Source organism: Amblyomma americanum, chromosome 4 (genome assembly GCF_052857255.1).
Source record: "Amblyomma americanum isolate KBUSLIRL-KWMA chromosome 4, ASM5285725v1, whole genome shotgun sequence".
Lineage (NCBI taxonomy): Eukaryota > Metazoa > Arthropoda > Arachnida > Ixodida > Ixodidae > Amblyomma > Amblyomma americanum.
Window position 1 is genome coordinate 110,593,285 of NC_135500.1, and position 24,517 is coordinate 110,617,801.

The 24,517-nt window shown below is 45.5% G+C and overlaps 1 protein-coding gene and 1 non-coding gene across 2 annotated transcripts; one reads left to right on the plus strand and one right to left on the minus strand.

Moving 5' to 3' along the window:
- Nucleotides 1-1,161: 1,161 nt before the first annotated feature.
- Nucleotides 1,162-1,282, minus strand: TRNAL-CAA (transfer RNA leucine (anticodon CAA)). Its single transcript has 2 exons — nt 1,245-1,282; nt 1,162-1,207 (listed from the first exon to the last, which is right to left on the minus strand). It is a non-coding gene; the product is annotated as a tRNA-Leu (tRNA).
- On the plus strand, nt 1,262-23,299 carry LOC144128208 (uncharacterized). Its single transcript, XM_077661426.1, has 5 exons — nt 1,262-2,040; nt 2,814-3,095; nt 5,716-5,820; nt 17,339-17,666; nt 20,635-23,299. The coding sequence occupies exons 1-4, from the start codon at nt 1,888-1,890 to the stop codon at nt 17,597-17,599; spliced, it is 801 nt and encodes a 266-aa protein (XP_077517552.1). The 5' UTR covers nt 1,262-1,887; the 3' UTR covers nt 17,600-17,666; nt 20,635-23,299.
- Nucleotides 23,300-24,517: the final 1,218 nt, after the last annotated feature.

Below are 24,517 nucleotides of genomic sequence, written 5' to 3' on the forward strand. Positions count from 1 at the left end.
CCGTTGGGCCAAAAAAAAAATGGGTCCTTAAAATTCAGTGTTCTGCCTCTTTAAGGTTACGTTGAAGAGAAAATGGGTAAGGACGGATCTTTGCGGCGTGTCCCTGTCTCCTAACTCGAAAGTCTCGGATTTGATTGAGCCAATTTGAATTTCTGCCGACGTTCAGATGAGACAGTTTAGGGTGCCTTAATAGCCAGCGCGCGGATATCAAGGCGCCCTAAGACGGTGCGTCTATTAGAGCACCGCCCTGTGGTGGACGTTATGGAAAGCAGCCGCTAAACCATCTTCATATCTTCAAATTACTTCAAATGAGCCGCTCATTCCTCCCCTACCGTTCTTTAGATGGAAACTAGATGGCGCCACCAGCACCATTTAGGCGAAAGCTGCTTTCGGTCGCCGAATCTGCAGGCGACGCGGATTTCCAATTTTTATCGAATCAAGCAAATCGAGACGCGCTATTTAAACATAAATACTCTCTTGTGATAACTCTGCGTCAAATTTCAGCGCGAGTAAGCGAGCTATTTATCAGAAAGAAGCATTTTACGTGCGCGTGTTGTAACCGCGAACGGACAGAATTTATTGGAAAAGTGGCACATTTAGCCGTTAAATCCATTCCTGCATTGAAATTAAATAAGTCTTGGCTACTTTCAAAGAAAACCATGCACAACGTGCTGTGGAAGCCAGTGTGCGAAAGCCCGTGTTCCAGCGCGTCTTCGTGTGCTGTAAATCCGAATGGAGACAGCACGCAGAACCAGAACGACGCGAACGCTGCCTGCGTCAAGCTCAGATCCTAGCTGTGTCATACCGACTGCAGTAGCTAGTTTCTCGCTTACTTCATAAACAAAAAATTATTACTAATTTTTAATTTAGCTGCGAGCAAAACGAAATGAATGAACCGATCTGTCGATTACAGCGTGGCGTCGGAAACACCGCGCTGCAATTTTTGCACTAATTTAAAGCAAATTTAAAGTAATCCTGCACCCTAAGCATTCATTCTGTCTCCCTCGTGAACCCAGAAAAGGGCGAGAACTCTGACGCGTCCAGTGCATGCGCGCGCTGGGCTTATCTTCGTTCTCGTCTTTCACTGCAAGCTCTGCCCGCTTTCCAAAAACGGCAAGTTCACAGAAAAAAAAAATTGAGACGGAAACAAAAAAACATTTGTGTCAGAAGTGGGATTCGAACCCACGCCCACATTCGTGGACCAGAAGTCTCGCACTACCCGTACCACGGGCAAGGCTGGTAACCTTGAGTCTGGCGCCTTAGACCGCTCGGCCATCCTGACACATTTTCAGGCGGTACATAAAGTTCTATATATCCTGCTTTACTACTTCGTATGGTTGCTTTGGATTCGTTTGATTATTTGGATGAATGTGCCTTGTAGGTACTTACTGTGACGGACTGCCCAAGATGCACTAAAAAGTAACCGCGTCGAAATGCTCTGAGGCGCGACAACTGTGGCGTAAGTTACGATCGAGGCCATCGAAGCTTATTTGTGTCTAGATGGCGGTTCGAGCACATGTTCCAATTTCTGATCGCAAGTCGTGATTTGCACACCTGCACGGAATTCTTCGGCGGTGTTGTGGTTCGTCGTTTGAGCCAGCGAGGTAATAAACTGTGGTTCCAAATCGAAGGAAGCCTCACTGGCATTTCTACGACGAATACACATACACCGTGCATCCCTGTGAGAGTTCTGCAGCGCTTGCACCGTGTGATGCCGAAGATGACGATCTCCGCTGTTATTCAAGACGCCGCGACGACGCTCAGGCCGTAGTGTGCTGTGCGCGTTTAATCGCATCCGACCGCCTTCGCATGGCCTCCGGCTCGGCGTTACCACGGCGTCTTCACGTGTAGCAGCTGCGCTATCAGCACAGCGAACGCGTCGAGACGATGGTGAACTTTGCCAAGGCACTCGCCACCAAGGTGTGGAAGGTGGTGCTCGGGTTCTTCGGAGTGCTACGGCGGGCGATGTGCTGCTTCCGCAAGCGCCGCAGGGCGTCCGACGTCGGTCTGCCCGTCTACCTCACGGCTCACGACGCAAAGGTACGATGTTTTAACTGGCGTCTGTGTTCACCCGTACCCTCCTCGCTTCAACCACCCCCGCGCGAGCTCCTCGTGACTCAATTCAAAGCGCCGAGTTTCGTGACGATAGATTGGAGGTACTACACGCTCGGTATCGTTAACAGCCGATTCCGACTTAGACACGCGGTGAAGGTGCCACCTTGGCGCCTTAAGAGTTTCGTTTCAGATTTGTTGCCTGGGTGCTACCTTGTCAGCTGCAGTAAGGGCGCTCATTTCTGTTGTAAGCTTGATCGAGCGACGATACTGCCGTGGTGCAAGATGCGCAAACACAGGCGCTGCGGTTGGCCGTGAAGCACGGAATTCAATCTATTTGTGATATCACCTTGAAAGACTGAATGGCCATTGAAGTACCGACCTGAAAAGAGCACGAGTGATCCGATGTGAGATATACAGAGTGGGCTTACTTGTTCCAAATACCCGTGTATGAATTGCCATATTTACACATTTTCAACTTTCCTAGCCTACTTTATTTCGTTGCTATAAGATGAGCTTGGACTTACATACTGGAAATAAATCGAGAAATTTGTACCCTGTTATGGTGCTGCTAAAGCAGCACACTGATTTCGTAGTCGTGTGGCACAAGCGTACTTGTTAGACTATTACAAGGCGTGCAAAAGGCAAAACTAGATGCAACTGTGAAATGCTGGCTAGCCTTTCAGAGCTCTTGGACATTACATGCTGTCTTCACTGGTATCGACACCTCGCATGCTGAAGCCTGCCATTATTTCTTGCAGCCATGCGTCATGCAGCAGCTGGGAGATGACCTGCAGAGCTGGGACTGGAATGAAGACGATGGTCCCATCTCTGTTCAAGTGGACTCTGCGGGGAACGGAGGTTTGATCCCACCAACAGCTCCGGGAGCCCAAAGGCATGCGGCAGCTGGCAATGGTCCATCCAGTGCACGACCCTCTGCCACTGGCACTCGTGGCAGTGGGGACCAGAGGCGGGACTCACAGAGTGAGGATGACGTGGACTTCTTCAAAGACATGGCACCCACCAACATCCGACAGAAGAAGGTAGGCAGTGTATAGCCGCATCAGGGATAGGAAACATCCTACATATACCATTGTCCAGCCAATCCAGGTGTCAGCGCCAATTTTTCCATAGTGGCCGAAGGAAAGCCAACTGGAGCGCCGTATCGTCATAGCAACGGTACCCAAATGAAAGAAACATCATCCCCATGTGGGATTCGAGCCACTGCAGGCCAAAACAAAGGAACTTCATTCTTTGATGGTTCAGCCAGTTTGGCCAACACCACAGCCTCTTGGGCTGCGTGCATGTGCTTGAATGATTCATTTTTAAATATCGGCTCTCCTCCTGTCACCAGGTGCACTGAAGTAATTGAAATTGAAACTAGCTGGAGTTTTTTACCTATGGCTGCGTCACATCATTCGACTGTAGAGTTCTGCGCACTTGACAGTGGTGTCACTTTTTTCATTATTATTTAATTGTGAGTTGTGGAGATGATGGTTATCTCTCTTGCTTTTCCCTTTGTGGCACTCGGGGCTTAAATTCAGGGGTGTTTCGGGTTGGTGTCTCAGAAACCCCAACAGTATCGATAGGGGATCGAGGCTCCCTGTGCTAGAATGTAGGGCCTGCACGAATCGGAAGCAGGTGAGCGCTTTTTGCTCTTGTTGTCAGAGGTGGACGGAAAATTTCTTCTCTATCGCTTCAAAATTTTCACTATGGTTTTTAGTAAGAATCATTAACACGATTTATAAAACCTGAAATGGAGAAAAAAATATCGGCAGCACCCCTTGCCCTCACACCGCATGTCAGTCCAGAGCTGGCCACTCAGCTCCAAGTCTACACAACAACAACGAGCACACTGGCAGATCACAAGATGCTTGCTTTCAGGTCTGTATCATTAACTGAGCAAACAACGACCTTTAAAATGATCTCTTCTTTAAAATGATTTCTTCACTTTGTATAAAATGATGTGCAAAACAGGCTGCCAGCCACTCTTTCTCTTTATTTCCCTCTCCACTTGTGCTTGAATCACCAGAAACCCCTCTTCGATGGAGCCAGAGTTTAAGCACTGGTGACACTAATGCTTGGGTATTAATGCTCTAAGAATGACAAAAGATATCCATCTGGCAAGAAAAGTTGTCAGGATAGATTAGTCCAGTACTTCGTCATGAGATCATGCTACAGGGAACCTGCAGTGAAGTTCCCTATGTCAATGGCAGCGCCTGAACACATAGCCTAGCAAGCAGATTTGAGCAGAATGCTCAGTGGTTTTGCAATGCTACCTGCCATCGCATGCTTGATGTACAAATTGTGTGGGCTGTCAAACATGCCTCACAGAGGAGGTACGAACTGAGTAAAAAGCCGGTTTACCACGTGTTCTTTTGATACTGAACCCTTTTAGGTGCTGTGTAAACAAGCACGCACACTGCATGCAGATTCACAGTTTTTTTTTTTTTTTAGAGTGTGTTATAACTAACGATGATGCCTTCACTTCAGATTAATTGAGCACTGTCCACATCATAAGTGCTGTTTACTCAAACAAATTCATACAGACTGATTTTATTGTGTCAGTTATCCTCAGCTTCTTGCGTTACCTTTCTGCAAATAGAATAAGTGATTGCATGGTCCTTCCATCCAGTGCCCATTTTCTTTATTGCTCTGAAGCTTGTTGCAATTTCTCAAGTATTCCCATGGGTTTTACAGTTGCGCACACACACACACACAGAAAGTTAACAGTATGTATTTCAAGAGGGAACATTGTTGAGCTAGTTAGTACATGTTGAATAGGTTAAGTAAGGGAGTAGAGAGACAGTGCTGTGTCTGTCTATGGCCTTCGTCCTGTCTCAGCTGCGCTGTTCCTTTACGTGTTCAACAGTGTGTACTATTTCACATTTTAAAACAAATTACTTTGCGTCCATCAGGCCTGCAGAAACTTTAGGCAGATAAAATTTCTTCTGGATAGAAATGGCGGGCGGTGTATTAAAGTGCTAAGGCCATGGAAGCTACAGAACAAACTTTCACCACAGTCCAGAAGGTAACGTAACTCTGGTTCGCTTGAGCCAGTGTTTACATTGCTACAGTCTCTATTGTATTTTTATTTTGGTATTTTACATCTTGAATCTTGAGTCACATATCCAGATAGGGCTAGGGGATTGACAGTGGTGTACAAGGGCCACCTGTTTGGTCGAAAGCCAGCCAAGTGGCAGCAAGGCTATCGTCACCACCGTGACTTTAATTATGCTGAGCTGGTAATCACAATAACCAGTCCCTAATGAGAGTTCCTTAATGAGGAGCGCACATGTTTAGTACTAGTGAAAGAAGCGATATGAATTTTCGTAATGGGATTTCTGATGTCTGTAGCTCATTATCAGTGAAGGATTAACATTTAATCCATAATGTAACTTCATGGTGTAATGGTGAGCGCTAGCTTCCATGCAGTCCACAGACTAGAAACAATGGACAAAAGAGTCTTCATTGCGTGTAGCACTGATGGTGCTAAAAACACATGCTATAGCTGACAACTTCTCAGCTCTGGATCATATTGAAACCAGGCTGTGGAGAAAGTAGCCCAAGTATATATCAGGTCCTCATATGTTGCCGAGTAACTCTTTCAGTCGCACTAATTGTGTCGTTGCCTCTCTACTGTGTCTGCATGTGCGGCTGCAGTATGTGCCCCGCACTGAAGACACACACGGAGGTTCGGGTGCGGGATCCAGCGGGGGTCTCTCCAGTCGTCTCAAGTTTGACGCTCGAGCCGTGCTGCCTTACCAGGTGAGCATCCATTGATTGCATGGTGTTGCGCCATCATTGTGGAAGGTCCCGTATTTACTCGCACAATAAATGCACTTGTCTTGTTAGGAAACTTGATGCTAATTTGTGAGGTGCACTTATTGTACAAGGTGAAATTAGCTGTGGGGTAATTTGAAATTTTTCCCAAATTTTAATGACTAATCAATGAGGTGCATTTGTTGCACAAGCGTGTTTGTTATGCCTCACACCCAGCCTCCTCTTTTTTTTTTCCCCTTTCTCTGTGTTTTAAAATTAGTGAGAAATTCTTTTTTATTTACAAAGCTTTTATTTATTTATTTATCAGTGTACCCACGGCACCTGTACAGCATTACAGTGGGGGGAGAGAGGAAGGAAAATACAAGGCAAGAGCGTAAATGCAGGAATTACATCAACAATCAGAAATATGCAACAATGGAATCAATTCAGCATAGAAACAAAAGAGTCATTTGATACGACAGTTGCAACAGCACTATCAAGTCGATTCCATTCCCAGATACTCCAGGGAAAAAATGACATTTTGACGAGGTCTGCTCTACAGTATATTTCTTTCACCTTGTTCCTGTGATCTGTACGCGAAGAAATGTAGTTGGGACTCAGCATGTACCGACCGGGTTCTATACCTGTTTTGGAATGAAAGATATTGTGAAAGAATTTCAGACGAAGGACTTTTCCTAGTTTTTCAAGTGTGTCCCAGCCAAGACTGTCTTTTCCAGTTGTTACAGTGAAGTTCTTTGAGTAGTTGTTGAAGACAAAGCGAAGTGCCATGTTCTGTACTCTTTCTAATTTACGAATATTACTCACTCTCCTTGGATCCCACACTGTGCACCCATATTCAAATACAGACCGGACAGACGTCTTGTATAACAGTGCTTTTTGTTCAGCAGGCAACCGTTTTGTGTTTCTGTGGATGAACCCTAAAACTCTGCAGGCTTTAGCAGCAGTAAAATCAATATGTCGATTCATGTGAGATTGGCTGTTATGTAGACACCTAGATATTTGTGCTCCGTCAATTATTTTAAATTTGTTCCATTAATATTATAAGCATATTCATGAGATGTCTTTTTTTCTAGTGAAGCACATGCCTACTGTTTTGTTTAGGTTAATTTGTATGTCCCATGTATCGCACCATACAGCAACCCTATTTAAGTCTTCCTGTAATTGGATGCAGTCATTTGGGTTAGTAATTTGCCTGTACATCACACAATCGTCCGCGAATAGTCGTACACAAGAGGAAATGCAATCACAAATGTCATTCATAATTAAAAACAACAGTGGGCCCAGAACGGACCCTTGCGGTGCACCAGAAGACACACCTGCACCATTCGACTGTTCTCCATTTATAATCACCTGTTGGCTTTTTAAATTTAGATATTATTCATTTAATAACTAATTCATTTATGTTATACCAGGGCAGCTTTTCATTCAACAGCGAGTGGGAAACAACATCAAAAGCTTTTTTGAAATCCAAGAATACACAGTCAACAACAATCCTTTGATCTAAAGCACCTGCTATGTCATGGGTTAATTCTGTAATTTGGGTAATACAAGAAAAGCCGCTACGGAAACCGTGCTGTTGAGGATTCAACAAAGAGTATTTATTCAAACGTTGCATGATGCTAGTGTAAAACACATGCTTGAGAACTTCACAAGCGACACTTTTAAAGAGTCTGGTCGGTAATTGCTAACAACATTCCGAGGTCCTGATTTGTCCACTGGTACAACATTTGCTACTTTCCAGTCTAGAGGCAGAGCGTTCTCTTTCACTGATTTACAAAAAATAATGTGCAAGAATTTCGAAAAAGAATTCGCTCAAGCCGAAAGCAATGCAGATGGCAATCTATCACGGCCGGTGGCTTTGGACTTATCGAGGCGTTGTAATATTGTCTCAATGCCGTGTTTATCGATAACAGTATCATCCATTGGCTCACCGAGCACTATACCGGGATGAACTAGTGTTTGGTGTTCATTACTATGGGCAGAAAACACAGACTTAAAGAACGAGTTAAAGCATTCGTCTTTATTTAGGCTTCCATCATTAATGTCACCGTTCACGGCAAGTGGTGGAATGGAAACGTCATCTTTACCTTTTCTTTTGATAAGCTGCCCCAGTTCCTTGGGGTGTTCTCTGACGCGTAAATGAAATGAGTCAAAGTATGTATCCTTCGCACGTTTAAGGACGGTGTTCAATTCTTCACTTATGGCTTCCAATTTTTGCTTTTGCTTTACTGAAGGATTCTTTTTGAAGGCAGCGTAAGCGCTTTTTCGTTTTTGGATTACTCTCTGTACCTCTCTTGTACATCAGGGTTTGCTTTTGCTGCGCCGCTGCGTCATTACCCAAGACGGCCCATACTGGTCACGCAGCTCAAAAACTTTTGTTTTGAATGTGTTCCACAATTCCTGCACGCTTTCAGATTCGGCTAATGTTTCAAACACACCCAAGTACCTATCTAGTAAAAATGAGATCTCTGCCGTGCGTGCTTTCACATACGTTTACATGCGTTGCTCTTCCTGTTTAGCGAACCTTACATATTGTAAATTCATTTCGCACACAACCACCATATGATCGCTTATACCCGGTAATACTAAGGTAGACCGTGCTGCCGTGGGTTCGTTGGTCAGCACCAGGTCTAAAACATTGTTCCCCCGGGTGGGTTCCTGGACCAATTGGGTTAGTGAAAAGGAGCTGTTAATCAGACTTCTTTTATGCGCACAGAAAGACGACACAAAAAGGCGCATAAAAGAAGTCTGAGTATGAACCAACTAGCCCCACAACGTATATTACTGGAGCTGTTAATCTCCATCATTTCTTTTCCGGACCCGCTGTTGATATTAGGTAGCGGGGCCTGCTCTGACCACTTTATTTGTGGCAGATTGAAATCGCCACCGATGGTCAAACAGTCGCTATTAATAGTTTCCACCGATTCTTTGAATTTGCAGAGGACATTTGTGTGACTACCTGGGGGTCTATAGAATGAGCATACCGACACCGTTTTTCCATTTTGCAATCTGATTTGTACCCATACTGCCTCGATTTCACCAACATCAAAATCAACGTTGCGGGAATAAATGTGTTTACCGACTAGAATAAAAACGCCTCCGCCACGACCATCGCGGTCTTTCCAATAGCATGTGTACCCAACAGGAAATACTTCACTGTCAGCTATATCAGCATCCAGCCATGACTCTGAGCCTAAAATCACAGAAGGCTTCACCATGTCAACCATATTTGAAAATTCATCAATTTTGTTTTTAATACTTTGGCAGTTCACAATCAAGAATGGAAGTCTACATTGGTTTGATGGTTGCTGTCAGTTGTTCCTGATGACCTGCCCGAGCACTTCGTTGTAAACATATCTTACTTTGTTCAAATACAGTGCATCGTACTTTAAATGCACTTTATCAGTACGCTTTTTTTTTGCTCTTTGGTGTATTCCCACAAATACTTTCTTTTTCTTCTCACGTTTTCAGAGTAATCCTCAGAAATACTAACACTTTTGCCCTTTAACTTCTTAGCATTTGTAAGTACAGCCTGCTTATCTTTGTATGTCATGAAGCATACAATCACCGGTCGATTTTTTCCTTCGCTGAACTTCCCAAGGCAGTGAGCCTTTATATGTGGACTTGATCAACGCCTAAATCTTTCCTGCAGATTTCCAAGACGCTGTTTTCAGCCACAGCAAATCTTTCATGTTCTTCGTTATCAATGCAAAAAATTAAGATTGCATCATCTGCTCCTGTTTTCGAGATCGTCGACTTTAGTGAATAACGACTAAAGCTCAGACTGATGCGTTTCGAACTGCGTCCTGCAGTCCGTAAGAACATTTTGAATTTCTTGAAGTTTGGTCATTCTAGACTTTAGTGTAGTTAACCGTGTATTGAGCAATGCCATGGCTGTCTTATGTTCTGCCTGGTGCGCTTCCATGGCAACTAATTTATCTTTAATTTCGTTTTGCCCAGACAAGAGTTGCTGCAGAATATTATCATTAGGGCACGGATTCAACTCTACGTCTCCACAAATGAACAATACCAACAAGTAAAAAGCGAGCCGACACAAAAGCACAAAACGACGCCGTTGTCGACTCAAAAGAGTGCCGCAAACTGTGCGAGAGCGAATAGTAGCAAAAGGCACAGGGGTGGAACCGGCAGAGTGAAAACTGGATAGGCGCTACAGGAATTCGTGCAACTGACCGGCGTGAACAGCAAGAAGTGCGTGAACGACACCGTCATCGCAGAGCCGGTTCCACGCCCCACCGATGCTCTGAAGCTTCGTGCCTTTTGAGCACTGTAGTCCTCGTCAGCAGCCCAGGGTTTGTTGACTGGAAGCTCGCAGCATCCAAAGGCAGCGGCGGTGCACTGTCCCCAGTCAATATTGTGACAAAGAAGACGACGAACCGTGCAGTGGCGTGGGCAGGAGCACTCGCGCTAGGCCAGCAGCCATCAAATCATCTCATTGCCATCGATCATTGATCATCGCGTCTCTTTCTTCGGCTGGCCGCCACGTAACATTTGGTGGAGCTTGCGGGCTACCATCGGCATCCTGGTTCGGGGAGCTTCGGCGCCTTGCGTCAGCCATGGTTGCCAGACGTGAGTTCTTGGCGTGAGTCGCTCGACGAATCGACCTCGCCGTTGTTGTTACCCCCCCCCGCACCGTCCCCCGCCCAGACCACTCAACACGATGCAAGGACCTATCCTACCGACCCCACCGACCCGAGACGCCGCTTACATCTGAAGACACCATTCCCCTGCCCTGGCCGTTCGGCGCGTCCTGGGACCTCGACCGTCGGCTCTTGGCGACCTGCGGCCCGGAAGCTTCAAGACCAGGAATCATGCAGTCATCTCATTCATCTTGGCGGCCAGCACCTCACCCCTTTCTCGTTCCTGTCCAAGAATCCTCTTAAGCCCGTAAACACTTCGCGCGTCTCTCTGTCACCGATCGGGACGATCGCTCGGTGGCCCCGGGTAGTGTGACGAAGAAGACGACGAACTGTGCAGTGGCGCGGGCAGGAGCGCTCGCGCTAGGCCAGCAGCCATCAAATCATCTCATTGCCATCGATCATCGATCATCGCGTCTCTTCAGCTGGCCGCCACGTAGCAATATCTTCTTTCAGGTTCCAAGGAGGTCAGAGGAATGATGCATTTGCCACCGTTGTAACTTCAAAACAGGCTGGCCGATTGCCACAAGAATATTGGCATGAAGCGTTGCAAGAAATCTCCTGCGTGAGCAGCAAGAAGTGCGTGAACCACACCGTCATCGCAGAGCCGGTTCCACGCCCCACCGATGCTCTAAAGCGTCGCGCCTTTTGTGCACTGTAGTCCTCGTCGGCAGCCCAGGGTTTGTTGACTGGAAGCTCGCAGCATCCAAAGGCAGTGGCGGTACGCTGTCCCCAGTCAATATCTTCTTTCAGGTTCCAAGGTGGTCAGAGGAATGATGCATTTGCCACCATCGTAACTTCAGAGCAGGCTGGCCGATTGCCACAAGAATATTGGCACAAAGCGTTGCAAGAAATCACCTGCGTGAACAGCAAGAAGTGCGTGAACGACGCCACCATCGCAGAGCCGGTTCCACCCGACTCTTTGGGATGTGGGTTGTTACGTAACGTTAGATGTTACACTGTGGGATGTTACATAAGGAGGATATGAAACGATGCACTTGCGCTAAACACAGAATACAAAGGCACGGGCCTATAGAAAAGATAAAGCCACACAAATAGCTTCAAAGTCATTAATAGACACGATATTGTGTGAAAGCTCTGTACATAGTTAAATTTAGAGGCAAGAATTTGCACTATTCCTGCAAAACAGCAAAGATTCTTTCTGCAGGTTGTCAGTTCTTAGAAAGAGATTTGAAACAGGGCAAGTTTGCCTAAGCCGAAGGGTAGAAGTGCAATGGTGAAGTTTGAAGAAATATTGAAGTAAAGTAATGCAACTTCGTTATTGGCATGTTCAAAGGTGCGCAGTTTTTTGGGGCTCTGTAATAGTTTCACATGCAGTTGCTTAGTATGGAATGGGTCGCTAAGTTCTGTAATGCTTCCTGTAACTGTGTTATTACGCTTGATACAGATTCCAAACGGTAGAAGCATATTCCAACTCTCGTCTGTTCAGAGTTTTGTGCCTCAGAAGCTTCGTGTCAAAACGTTGCCATGTGCAGTGTTTTACGAATTAGTCTGAGTGTATTACTTGCCTCGCTAGCGATATGTGATCTTTTATGTGCTGGTTCCACAGCATAGGTCGGCACACTCACTCATGAGTGCACTCATATCGCCTCACTCACACAAATGGCTAAGTGAGTGAGTGAGTAAGTGAGTGAGGGGACATGAGTGTGAGTGCAAGTGAGTGGATGTGAGTGTAGGTTGTCATGAGCGTGAGTGTGAGTAAGTGGTTGTGAGTGAGTAAGAGTGAGCGGATGTGAGTGCATGTGGTCATGAGTGTGAGTGAGTGGATATGAGTGGATGTGAGTGTTAGTGCGATTGAGTGGATTTCAGTGTGAGTGGCCATGAGTGTGAGTGAGTGGATGTGAGTGGTGAGTGGTTATGAGTGGATGTGGGTGGATGTGAGTGGATGTGAGTGGCGAGTGGATTTGAGTTGTGAATGGACGCAACAGCGAAGTTTGTCGCGTGTTTCGACAGCATCGGCTTAGCTACTTTAATGTTGCTGACAGCTGAGGGAATCAAATATTCACTGCCGAAGGTGCTCGAGGCAGCATAAGATAATGTGCCGGTGTCTTTGAATGACCGAAGCAGACCGAAGATGCTGAAGATTCCGCTGGCGCGGGAAAGGCAATCTATAGTTGCTGTTTGCCTTACAAGTTCACCGTTGGCATGCATGCAGGCCCATTGCGGGAGCATTGAGCCGTTACGAGTTGTCAGATTCTTTGATTGAATTTTTAATTGCCACTGCTAGAAAGACAGACGTCTGTCATCACGCCTTTTACACAGCTCGAGCTCATATATGCTGAGTTCCGATGCTTGCTGTTATAAAGCGTAAGGTGGCATCTCGACTATTGCAACGGACGCTTAGGTTTTTTCTGTACCCGGGTGTGTGCATTGTAGAGCACTACTCTGGGCGTAAATTTTTTATTGGACCGGACCCATGAGGAGAACCTGACCCACTTGGCCCGGCTCATGAACTGCACAAGTTCGGCTCAGCCTGGAAACGGCATGAAAACCAAGCGTTCATTTTGGTAATGCCAGAGGTTCCTGTTTCTATCATGTACAGTCAAACCCACTTATAACATTACTGGTTATAACAATATATGGATATAAAAATGGTCAGTCGTGGCACCGTCAGCGATACCTTGTGTTCTGTGGTAAAATAAACCGCTTATAGCAATGCTGTCATAGCGAATTATCGGTTATAACAATTAAATCTGGTCAGTGCAGGTCAACCTTGAAATAAACAAAAACATGAAGACGCTACAACCGCACCAGCCAAACCACGCACAGCGCAAAAGCCCTTGTCGCCTTTGAGCAGTTCTGCTTCGATGCTCCTGATAGTATGCATGCAGTAAAGCATTTATGAAAATGTGAAAAATAATTATTGTCACGCCGTTCTCATCTCAAAAGCAAGCAACTGTTGTCCAGTCTGCTGTCAGGGAGCTTTTCATAAACAGCTCGAAGGGTGCCGGCATGTTTTGACAATGGACCGTGCTTGTGGAACAGGAAGGCGTTAAGGTTTAAGTCCCCCACGATTTCCCCAGAGTCCAAAAAACCGTTTTTTTTAGCATCATGAAAAGGCTACCATCAGCGTCATGTACTTGGGACTAGCACGCCGCCGGCAATTTGGGCTGCTGAGGGCTTCCCTGGCATGTCAGCAACTGCATGCAAGCTTCCGCTGCATGTGTGCAAGGCATGGTTCTGATTTGTGGGACCCAATCTTCATCACTAGGCAAGTGAAATGGGCTTGTGAAATGAGATTTTTTTATCTTTGTGCTTTAAATTACTGTTAGTGGTCTAACTTCTGATTGTACACTCAGATTTCAGCAGTTCTGCGCGCACTTATATGTGGACATGAGGAATCCTTTGAATCGGATACTACGATTTCTTCTAAGAACTTTTGTGTGAGGCTTTTTCCCAGTAACGGCCCACCATTTCAGAAGGGCATGCACTGCAAAGTGGCTCACAAGTTAGCTGCATATGCATTCTTCCACGGACGACGTTTCATCAACCAAAGACGCGGCGGACTACGGAACAATAATTGGGTGCAGTGTTAGCACCTCCTATTCCCACTCAGATGTGCGTGTGGTCTCCCCACACACTAGCCTCAGGCGAAAACACTGGTGGTTTCTAAACCCTCCTCCAGACAGCGATTATGTGAGCGCAGACAACGTACTGCACGGCACGCCGCATGTCCACAGTTCTGTCATGCATACCTGCTCTGGCTAGACGAAGCCAGCCCTATCCTGCTCTTAACTACGCCCCAAAGTAAGCAGAGGAGGCTGTTGCAAAGGGATTGATAATGGCTACTCCCTTTTGGAACCATTTTCCGCAAGGCAAATCTGTACTTGGCGCCCATTCCAGCCATTTCCTTTTTGGTGATGACCTCTTTGGATATTTTAAAAAACAGTCTCCATTTCCCATGCCACAAAAAGTGTCCATAGTCGCCACTTGCCTCCAATGTGTCCATGCAGACTCACGGACACATCACTGTCGAGGCAAACCCAATATTGATACTTAGACACCGTCCAAGAGCGCCGCCACAGTGGCTCAGTGGTTATGGCGTTCGGCTGCTGACCCGAAAGACGTGGGTTTGATCCCGGCCACGGCGATCACATCTCGATGGGGGCGAAATGCTAGAGGCCCGTGTTCTGTGCGATGTCAGTGCACGTTAAATAACCTTGAGTGGTCGAAATTACCGGAGCCCTCCAGTGCGGCGTCCCTCATAGCCTGGGTGGCTTTGAGACGTTAAACAACCACATCGTCCAAGATCACTGTCAAGCAAAACCATTATTTTTACTTACACACCGACCGTTGAAAAACGTGTCCAAGCATCTTGGTTAAAGCTAAACAGGTACTCATTGTTTCAGCAGCAAGCGCAGGAGCATACGTGCGTAACATTCGTTCAGGACACTGAAGATGCGTGATAAGTTACCACTTCCTTACAGCATCGAAACTGTGAAAATTGGCTAAAGAGTCCGACAGAGCCCCGCGCAGCTCACCACCACTTCAGTGTGACCAAGGCTGTGCCAGGGAAGCCACGTGCACAATCGGCTGCTGCATTAAATCTTTCATCCCCTCCCTTGTCAGCAAACAAGGAAACAGTGAGTGAAAGTGAGTGAGCGAACATGAGCGTAAGTGAATGGTTGTGACTCATGAGTATGAGCAGACATAAGTGTGAGTGAGTGGTTTTGAGTGCAAGTGAGTGGTTGTGAGTGTGATTGAGTGGTTGTGAGTGTGAGCGAATATGAGTGCGAGTGTGGGTGAATGGTGAGTGCGAGTGGGATTGAGTGGTTGTGAGTGTGAGTGTACATGAGTGTGAGTGAGTGGATATGAGTGCGAGTGACCGTGAGTGTGATTGAGCCACCTCTCATGGCGCCAAGGTATGTTCCACAGTAACTGGGGAACTCCCATTGTGCCCCTCATGTGTGGCATCTGCTGGCTTCCTCAGTACATGCGCTTAACAAGTCGTTTCCCCTCCCCTGTTCTTTCAGCGGCACATTTTTAGACCAGCCTGGTTTTTGCATATCTTTGTGCTTTCATGTCAGTTTCCAATGGGCCCATGAAAGGAACGTTTAGAAGTTTTAATCTTGACAACTTTTAGAATATTTAGAATTGCTTTTTTTTTCTAGTTTCATATCGGCTTTCTACAATAGGTTTTTAGGTCAAGCCATCTATTACATGTTGCATTACATATAAACTTTTTTGCACATTATACTACTTGAGCTTAGCATTATCGTGGTGCTTTTTGGCCAAATCACCGAGCAATGTGGAAAGGGCATAACTTAGCACATGCAAGGTTGCGCGCTTGCCTCCAGTAATCGCAGAGTTCTTATCCATTGTTCCTGTAGATTCGACAGCGTATACAGGCATGCCCCTGTTCACATTGCGTCGAGTTCACAAATGTGCGCTGCATTTTGTGACAGTCGTCGTCTAATGAAGTACTATTGCAATCACGTGTATACACTATGCAGCTGAAAGCCCATCTGTTCACTAATACAGCTGAACCATGCTGCCAATCAAAATATGACCTTGTTTGGAAATGCTTGATTGCAGTTAGTCTCTGTCCAATCAAACTATGACATTGGTGCTGGTGATTGTTTAAAGCACTTGCAAATAATTTGTCAGCTTGTGATATCAGTTTTCTAGACAAGCATAAGTATTCTTGTGCTGCTGGTGATCGCTTCAACTTCCTATTGGGACCGTTACTGACAGTTAAAAATAGACCATGGCTCAGTGAGGGGAGCTTGCACTTAAGACGCGGGTTTGAAATTCCAAAAAATGGCCAAAAATTTATTTTTGGATAAGTATTGTGTTCGCTTGTATGCTTCGTTTTTTATGCTGTCCCAAAATTTAATTGCTGAAATCGGCCGGAAAATGCTCTAAAAAAGCTGTTTCATGAACCACGGCAGCTGTGCATTGTGGGGAAACGCACAAGCAATCAGCATTTTTCTCTGTTTCGGTTTTCTGAATAGGTGCTCAACTTGTGAAGCAGATTTCTTCACAACTCTATCATCTGTTTTGACCTCGTTTGTTTTGTTGCCTTTGTAAGGCCATGCTGCAGGCCAAGACTTCTGCTGTTTTTCATATTTGTGAATTTTAAATTTCTTGTATGAAATTTCCTTCTCACTCTAGATGTGTCAAAAGATGCTGCATCACAGAAATTCAAAACAAAATTTGTGCCTTGTGGAAAAAAAAGTTCTAAGAATGTCTTGACCTGTAGCACACCAGCAGGAACATGGTGAATGTTGAACCAGCTTTCTGCCACATTCTTTAACTCTGCAGTATTTTCGGAAGATTCCGCTGCGGTGGCTCAGTGGTTATGGTGCTTGGCTGCTGACCCGAAAGACACGGATTCGATCCCGGCCGCGGCAGTTGGATTTCGATGGAGATGAAATGCTAGAGACCCGTATTCTATGCTATGTCAGTGCACAATAAAAGACCTCAGGAGGTCAAAACTATCCAGAGCTTCCACTGCAGCATCCCTGATAGCCTGAGTTGCTTTGAAACATTGAACCCCATAAGACCAAAACCAAACCAAACAGAAGAGCTAGAGGAAAAATATATAATTAGAAAACAATTTATGTTATATCTCTGGATGTTATATCTCTGGAGATGTAACAGTGAAATCTGGTGAGAGTAGTCCTAAAAGTATTTCTAATATGCTAAAAAAATTATGTAAATACATCAAGAAATAAAAAAAAAATTCTGAAAAGCTGCCTCCCCCCCTTAAGTTTGCTGTCGATGCCCGTTAGTAAAGCATCTTTGGGGTGTACAAGGTCAGTTTGCATTATTTAGTGTTCCACGTCATCGTGGGTGCTAGAATTCATGTCCAACTGCCATGCCAGGGTGCAGATCTTGGCGTTTTGGAGGACGACGACCTGGCCGCCATGGAGGCCAGCTGGGAGGACCAGGCAGAGCTAGAAGTGGACTCTGCGATCCGCGAGAAGCGCCAGGCCGAGCGGGAGCGCCGCATTGCGGAGCATCAGCGGCGCAAGCGGGAGAAGGAGCAGCAGCGTGGCGGCGGCAGCAGTGCGGGACCAACCGGCAATTCTGCCACTGCCAGCAGCATGCCCCATGCCAGTGCCACGAGGCCCAAGGTCTTCTAGGCGTTAACTTTTGCCTCCTCCCAAACGCAGAATCTTGAGGAAGTGGCTGTTTGCTGATGGTGGTTTGGTGAGTGAGTGGCTCTTCACATTTCACAGTGAAAGCTCATTAATTCGACCCCCGTTAATTCGGAAATCGGGATAATTCGAACTGCCATCACGGTCCCGGCCGACGCCCATGGAAGTCTGATTCAGATGCTATGTGTTTCGCAAGGTTAATTCAAACGGGCTTCCGAAGGGAGGCTGCTTCCTGATGTGACCATGCAGTGAGAGATCGTCGAAATAGCCTCTACTCAAAACCTGAATTCTGTGCTGCAGAGTCGCTCACAGCGCACGCACCTGTGACAGTGGCATGCAGCGGCAGAGCTGACGAGGAATGGACAAGCAGTCCAACCGCTTAGTTTCGGTTTCGCAGTGATGGCGACTCGACCAGCTAACACCAACCAGCCAATCTATGTTTCGAACGCTGATTGGCAGATCGGTGGTGTCTCCTCTTTTTCTCCCTCCCCCCTTAAATAACCCCACCGCATAGCCCGGTTGCCCCGGCCCCACTCGGAAGAGGAAGGGTGGTCGAGGGTACTTGCGGGGAGGGGCGCGGGATTTGAGTGAGAACCCGCGAGCGGAACCTACAAATGATGCTCTGGCCTGCAGTCTGTTTGGACCAATGTTACTGTCATTTAGTGTTCGTGCAGATAGGTAACTTGTGCAGCTACCTCAGCACACTTCTTAAAATTTGGCATTTTTGTTTGTTGTGCGACTCCTACAGGAGTGCTGGGCTGAAGTACTAATCATCTGTATTTATTTATGTCGAGGTTGATTATGTCAAACCTTGTTTAACTGAATTATTGGGACACCAAGGACAACTTCATTCAGTTATTTTTGTCAGTAAAAATTGATTCTATTTTCTGGTTATGTTGACATTTGTCTGGCCCCAAATTAAGCATTTATTGTGTAACAAAAGATAAAAAAAACAGCACTAATTTTGACACAAACCACACAAAAAGACTAGACAGGACGGGCGCTGCCCTGTGTGGTGGTCTTTCTGTGTGGTTTGTGTCAAAATTGGCGCTGTTTTTTTATCTTTTGTTACACAATGTTTCACCAACTAGCCCAGCAAGAGGTACTGGTAAGCATTTATCACTGAGAAAAATGAATTTTAAAATTTTGCCGCCAATCGATTCAAACACATGTCCTTACCAAAAAGGACACTTTACCACCATCTTGAAGTGAGTAGTGGCAGTGCAATGTAGTGTCTGAGATCCGCACCTGAAAATTGGTTCTGATGCGCACATTTTACTTACAAATTTGGCCGGTGATGGCGACACATGTATTTCATTTTTTTTTTAATCTTTTTTAAGCTTATAAAAGCTCTGTTTTTATTGGGAGTGGTTGTTTTGTTATTTTTTGCACAGAACCCTATCGATATAGGCCAACTTTTGTTAGTCCACGGTGTCTCTTTAAAGTGAAGACTCCAGGTCCACTGCACCCCTGGCCGTACCCGACGAGAGTTTGTTAATGACTTCATGTGGATGTTGTTGGGGAGACGGCGCAAAACCTGTTGTGTTTGCTAACACCTGTTGCAGAGTGGATCACAACATGACACCAAGTACTGCACAGATATCTAACAGTTTAAACACCCTTTTAACAACCTATGGCTAATCAGAGACAGTGGCCCGCTGTTCACTATCACAAGTTCCAAGGTTTTCCAAAGCTCCCATGAAGCGTACCACTAGCCCTAGGGTTTAGAGATAACACATTCAATTAATTGGTAACATGAGTGAATCTGCAACAGACGTTAGCAAAAAGTGATTTGAAAATTGGTGCCTCCAAAGCAGGGCAGCGACATGAGGATAGCAGTTCAGGATTAAAAATTGGTGAAACGTAGAAGTCAGTAGAACTTATATTGAGCAAAAAAAAATTATATATAATACCATTAAGTTTGACAGATTGGTTTCAAAGGGAACACTCCTAACATCCACCCATCCATCCACCACATGCATCCTTCATGTGTCCTCTCAAAACATGGCAGCCTCATTGTTCAGAAAGAGTGAAAATGACACTGAGAGCGTGTTTGGCTTGCACCTCCATTGTGCACAGTGGCTTAGCACAGGCCAAGTGGGCAGGTGTGAAGTGAGCGATATTTAATGTTCTCATCCCTGCAGCACTTGTCACACTACTCTTCTTCTGCCTGGAGTAGTAATTGCAGGGTGGAATAGTGTTCCACTTGAAAGGAATGAACCAGTTGTGGTCGATCTGGCTCAGTTACCGGAACTGTCGAGGAACGTCACTACACATCATTCGCTTTCTGGAAAGTAATTTTTCAACTTATCCAAGCACTGTTCCCGATAAAAATGACATACCTAGTTCCCATTTTGGGATCTGAAATTCTCAGTCTGGCCAGTCCCTTTCATGTGTTTTATCACATTGTAGCGTTTTGTAGATGGCTATGAAATGTACAGTCTGCGTCACCCTTGTGTAGAGCGCTCGAACAGTGGGCGCAACACAATAAAAGCTGAAATTACAAAGCAGCCCATAGTTGGCGGGCAACTTCCTCGTGCCCACCTTGTTTGCAGATCTATGGGGCTCTACTTCAGTGCAAGAGTGGTTATTACAAGCTAGAAGCTGCGCCGATGTGTAGAGTTTTATGAACGCAAGTGCGTCACTCGAGCACTCTGCACGAGGGTGACACAGGCTGTAAGGCTTTACTTTATTCAGTAAGATGTACACACAAGCGCAGTTATTGAAAGTCAAATGTACAATAAGTCTACTGATAATTGTTAGATTACTGATAATTGTTAGATTTGAGTTTGAATATTTTTACATCCCAAAGTTTTCTTCTTGCTACTTAGTGGCTTACCGCCACTGCGTAAAAGTATCATTTCGCTGTGTTTGTGTAATGTGTCAGTTTTAAAGTGTCCTCTGACTTTTCCACCTTTCTTCGCCAGTGAAAACCAGGCCTGTTTTTGTGTTGTCGCCGAAATTAATGGCACATGGTAGGAGTCGAGCAACTTTTCTGTACCATTTTCTTCCACTTATAGGGGGATGCTCGAGCAGCGATGGCCTCCACTGCATCACCTTCACCAGCGGACCACATGGGCAGTTGTGCGTCAGTGTGGACTGACGACTGTGTGACCCCCGCCACAGTGCTTTGTGACACAGGAACTGGAAATGGCTGTCAGCATGTTGCTTGAAACAAGGATGTCTGTGACAGACGGATGTATTATTTTTTTTCTGTTCGGCACTTTTTGTATCTGTGACCTACCCAAGACTTGTGCCCAAGCACATGCTAGCTGGCTGGCTGTGAGGATGCCGCGTGGCAGGTACAATTGAAAGTTTAGTTGTAGCCTTGTCGGCTGCTGTGTGTAACTGGGCAGTTGTACAACGAATGTTGTCTTTTCTTCTTTTGTATTTAACAGGTCCTTCATGCATATATGTGTACAGATCTCACTGGTGAGGTGAATTGTCAGGCGGTAAAAACCAAGGTTTGTTCTGTGCTGGGACAGCCGCAAGTGAAGACGGCCGACTTGTGGGCTCCCTTACCTGTGATAAGGCGAGGACACTCTGTGAGTGCTGCATGGCTGCACGCAGCCACTAGAAAGGAAACTGCTCAGGCTCTGGACAACAAGTGGAGCTGCACCACATGTGATGGCCAGCGGTGACGTTCTGTCGAGTGCTGGCTTGGAGACCATCACACAGTTAGTGTTTGTCCTCCTTAGCTCGCACTGTCTGCATTGCACACAGTGACTACATTTGTATGTGTTGCTAAGGCTAACGTGGTGCGGTGCACATGGTTGAGATACGCACAATGGCGTCTCCTTTCCTCTCTGGCACAGTTCGTGATGTGTGCACGCTGGAAAGGAACAATCGGCTTGAGGTGTCTATTCGACTGTGCTGCAGAATGTCCTATTAGAACTGCCCATGTTTGCCATGTTCACCTGCCAAGTGACAGGTGCAGCAAAGAGGAAATGGCAGGTGAAGTCCAGGAAAGAGAATGATAACAAATATGTCAGTAGCAGTAATACCTGTCTGGAATGGCTGCCTGTATGAATGTTGCTTGCAATGCAATTGCTCCTGTGGAATGATTTTGCCCGTGCTTGTTTCTGTTTGATCGTCTTTAGCCAAGTGTGAATTCCCACCCGGAGGCTTGTGCTATGCTGCAGTGTGCAAAAGCCTCCGCCTGTCACTCCTGGTCGTCATGCGACCGCAGTCCTCGTGCATTTGTGACATTTTTCATCAAGCAGTATCTAAGGCCTATAAGGGTTTATGTTTGAGCGGTTGCAATGGAAAAGTCTGGTGGAAAGAATACTGTACAGTAATGCCAGAAGTTCAACAATCTGAGTTCTGTTAACAGTTACGTTAGCAGTTTTATTGCATAAAATTTTGAGTTCTCATGGTAGACCAAAAGGAAGATGCAGTAGAAGGAAAATTCTTTGCAGTTTTCCCTAATGCTGCTCTGTAATCCATGTCAATGTGAACACATCACAAGTGGGCAAAGGATGTAGCAATCGTTGCATCATACACACCTACGGTAGTAAGAAACTGCAAGATGCTTATGGTTTAGCATTCTTGATATTTAACTGCTGAAGCCATTTCCGGCTCTGTCATGTAAGTCGCAGCTGGTTGGCTAACCTAATCTGCACATACCAAACACTGGATGTACAAATTTTTTTAATCATTTCAGTACGAAAAGCATTTATATACTATGTAATACCGTCCCTGGAGGGCCTTTAGGTTATCTGAATAAATAAATAAATAAATAATTGGACGCAGTTTTAGAAAACAGTTTCTCCAATCGCTATCTGGGGCCAGTGATGCGACTTAATGACACTTGGCTGCAGGAATTTTGTGAAGGCCTCCAATTTTCTACAAATTAATTTGCTCACATGAAGACATTTGCAAGCTTTGGTCATGCAATGATAAAAGCTGAGCAACTGTATGAAGATGGACTGAGTAGTCTCAGTTTGCCCTTAACACATTCAGAAAGACAATGCTACGATTCTCTTTGGTGGCCTGAAGCAAACCTACTGCAACTGCCAGCCAACCAAACCAACTTGCGGAGCTGCTTGGTCAAGTCAGGCCAAGCTGAGCAATGTGAAAACATGGCACGTTCCATTGCTTACATGCCAGCCAAGCTGTGATGAAACAGAGTTCCACTGACACCTCACTTGTTGCGTTGCAAAGCCGACTTGGGCATTCAATTAAATGTTTGTTCGAATCAGGCTTCCGTTGGAAATGGTGCGGACCGCACACACTGACCTAGGTGACAGTGAAATTTGGTTCCACGTATCGGTTGGTGATTAGATTGGTGCGGTTGACCTTGGAACTGCTTGTTTGCCAACATGTGTTCTCTGCTGCTTAGTAGTGCAACTATGCAAGACCTGTGCATGCAGTGATCGCACACACTAGTCAAACTGAGCAGAATGTTGTGAAAATTCGGTACTGTCGTTGCACATTTTACTGCCCTGCAACCACCTCTCACATCTTGTGTCTCAGCACAGGGAAGCTTAGTTCTGGTGGCGAAGTTGCAAGTGGATGATCTGCCATTTTTTATTTTTTTTTGTCATCGCAAACACTCAGTCTTTTTTCTTGGGGGTATTTGATGGTGTGGTGTGAAAGTTTGCAGGCAACCATTTAGAGCGTAGATTTGTTTTGCACTGTTTGTTGTATGGTTTTTGTTGAGTGATAAAATGTTTAGGAAGTTGATTTTGCAATGTGCATAACTGTGCTGACAAAGGAAAACATATTAATTAAGAGGGAAGCTGTGCTCAGAATTCACTCAAGTGCATGGAGATGTGCTGCATGATTTGGTAGCACACCGCTACCTGTTCTGCTGGCCTATTTCTTCACAGCGTGCAGCAGAGTCTTAGTTTCTGCACAGTAATTTTGTCGTCACAGTAACGGTGCATGCTTGTGGTAAAAGTGTGACACAGAAGGAAGTGGAACTTCTAGAGTGACCGACAATCATCCAAACATGACTGTAGCAGAATGTTACGGCAGATCTGTAGGATGGCTTCTACACTAGAACAAAATACTGCACTAAATATGTGCAAGAGAATGGTACAGATCGTTGTCCAACAACCTCGTTAGGGTTTGTCCGGGATGCATGTTGTAAATATGGGTCAGTGAGAGCACAAGAGTCAGTGGCCCAAAACCATAATCTCCACATTCTGGCAAATCCACAATTGTAATTATGGACAACACTGAGCTGTGCACTGCTATTAAATCGGTTTCACAGAACAACTGTAACCATTCTTCTCTAACTGAGGTTATGCAGTTTCAGTTCAACTTAGTGGGTTAGAACTGAATACGAATGTACCAGAGGGAAAGCAAACACAATTTTTATGTAACTGTTAAATTTTATGATGTGGCTTCAATACATTACCACATCAACATTCAGAAGGCATGACTTCTATGCTTAACTATGAGTTGTGCCAGTTTGTCAGTTTGTAGAATGCAGGAACGCAAAAGAAAGTTAATTTTGCTTCACTGTGTTAATCGTTCGTTTCATTGCGGTACAAGCCTTCGTGCTTCGGTTCAGCCTTGCAGCACATTGTATTGCCACTGTGCTTAAATGTGTCCGAGATAGTGCTGCATCAGTGGTGTAACTTTTTGCAAAACCATGTTTGACAAAAACAGATTTTGAGACTTATTCATGCCCTGTAAACAAAATGGGCAAACTAATTTTTGTTGCATGTTCTTTCTTTAGAAAGATATGCAAGATGACAGTAAACATAAATAGCCACATGGAATTCACTTTTGCCTTGTAAATAACTTACACGAATTTTTTCTCTCATGCTATTTCAGTATGAGCTGGCGAACTATGGCTATGATGTCAGAGTTCAGTTTAGGTCGCTCAAGGGTGCAAAAAAAAGCAATATTTCTGCCACTTCTTCACTCGTTGGCATTCCAACTCTTGAGGCA

Bases quoted from the DNA above. Each gene is read 5' to 3' on its own strand.
- LOC144128208 (XM_077661426.1), top strand. From the start codon at position 1,888: ATGGTGAACTTTGCCAAGGCACTCGCCACCAAGGTGTGGAAGGTGGTG. The intron at 3,096-5,715 runs GTAGGCAGTGTA...GTGCGGCTGCAG, and splicing joins CCAACATCCGACAGAAGAAG to TATGTGCCCCGCACTGAAGA. The intron at 5,821-17,338 runs GTGAGCATCCAT...CTGCCATGCCAG, and splicing joins GAGCCGTGCTGCCTTACCAG to GGTGCAGATCTTGGCGTTTT.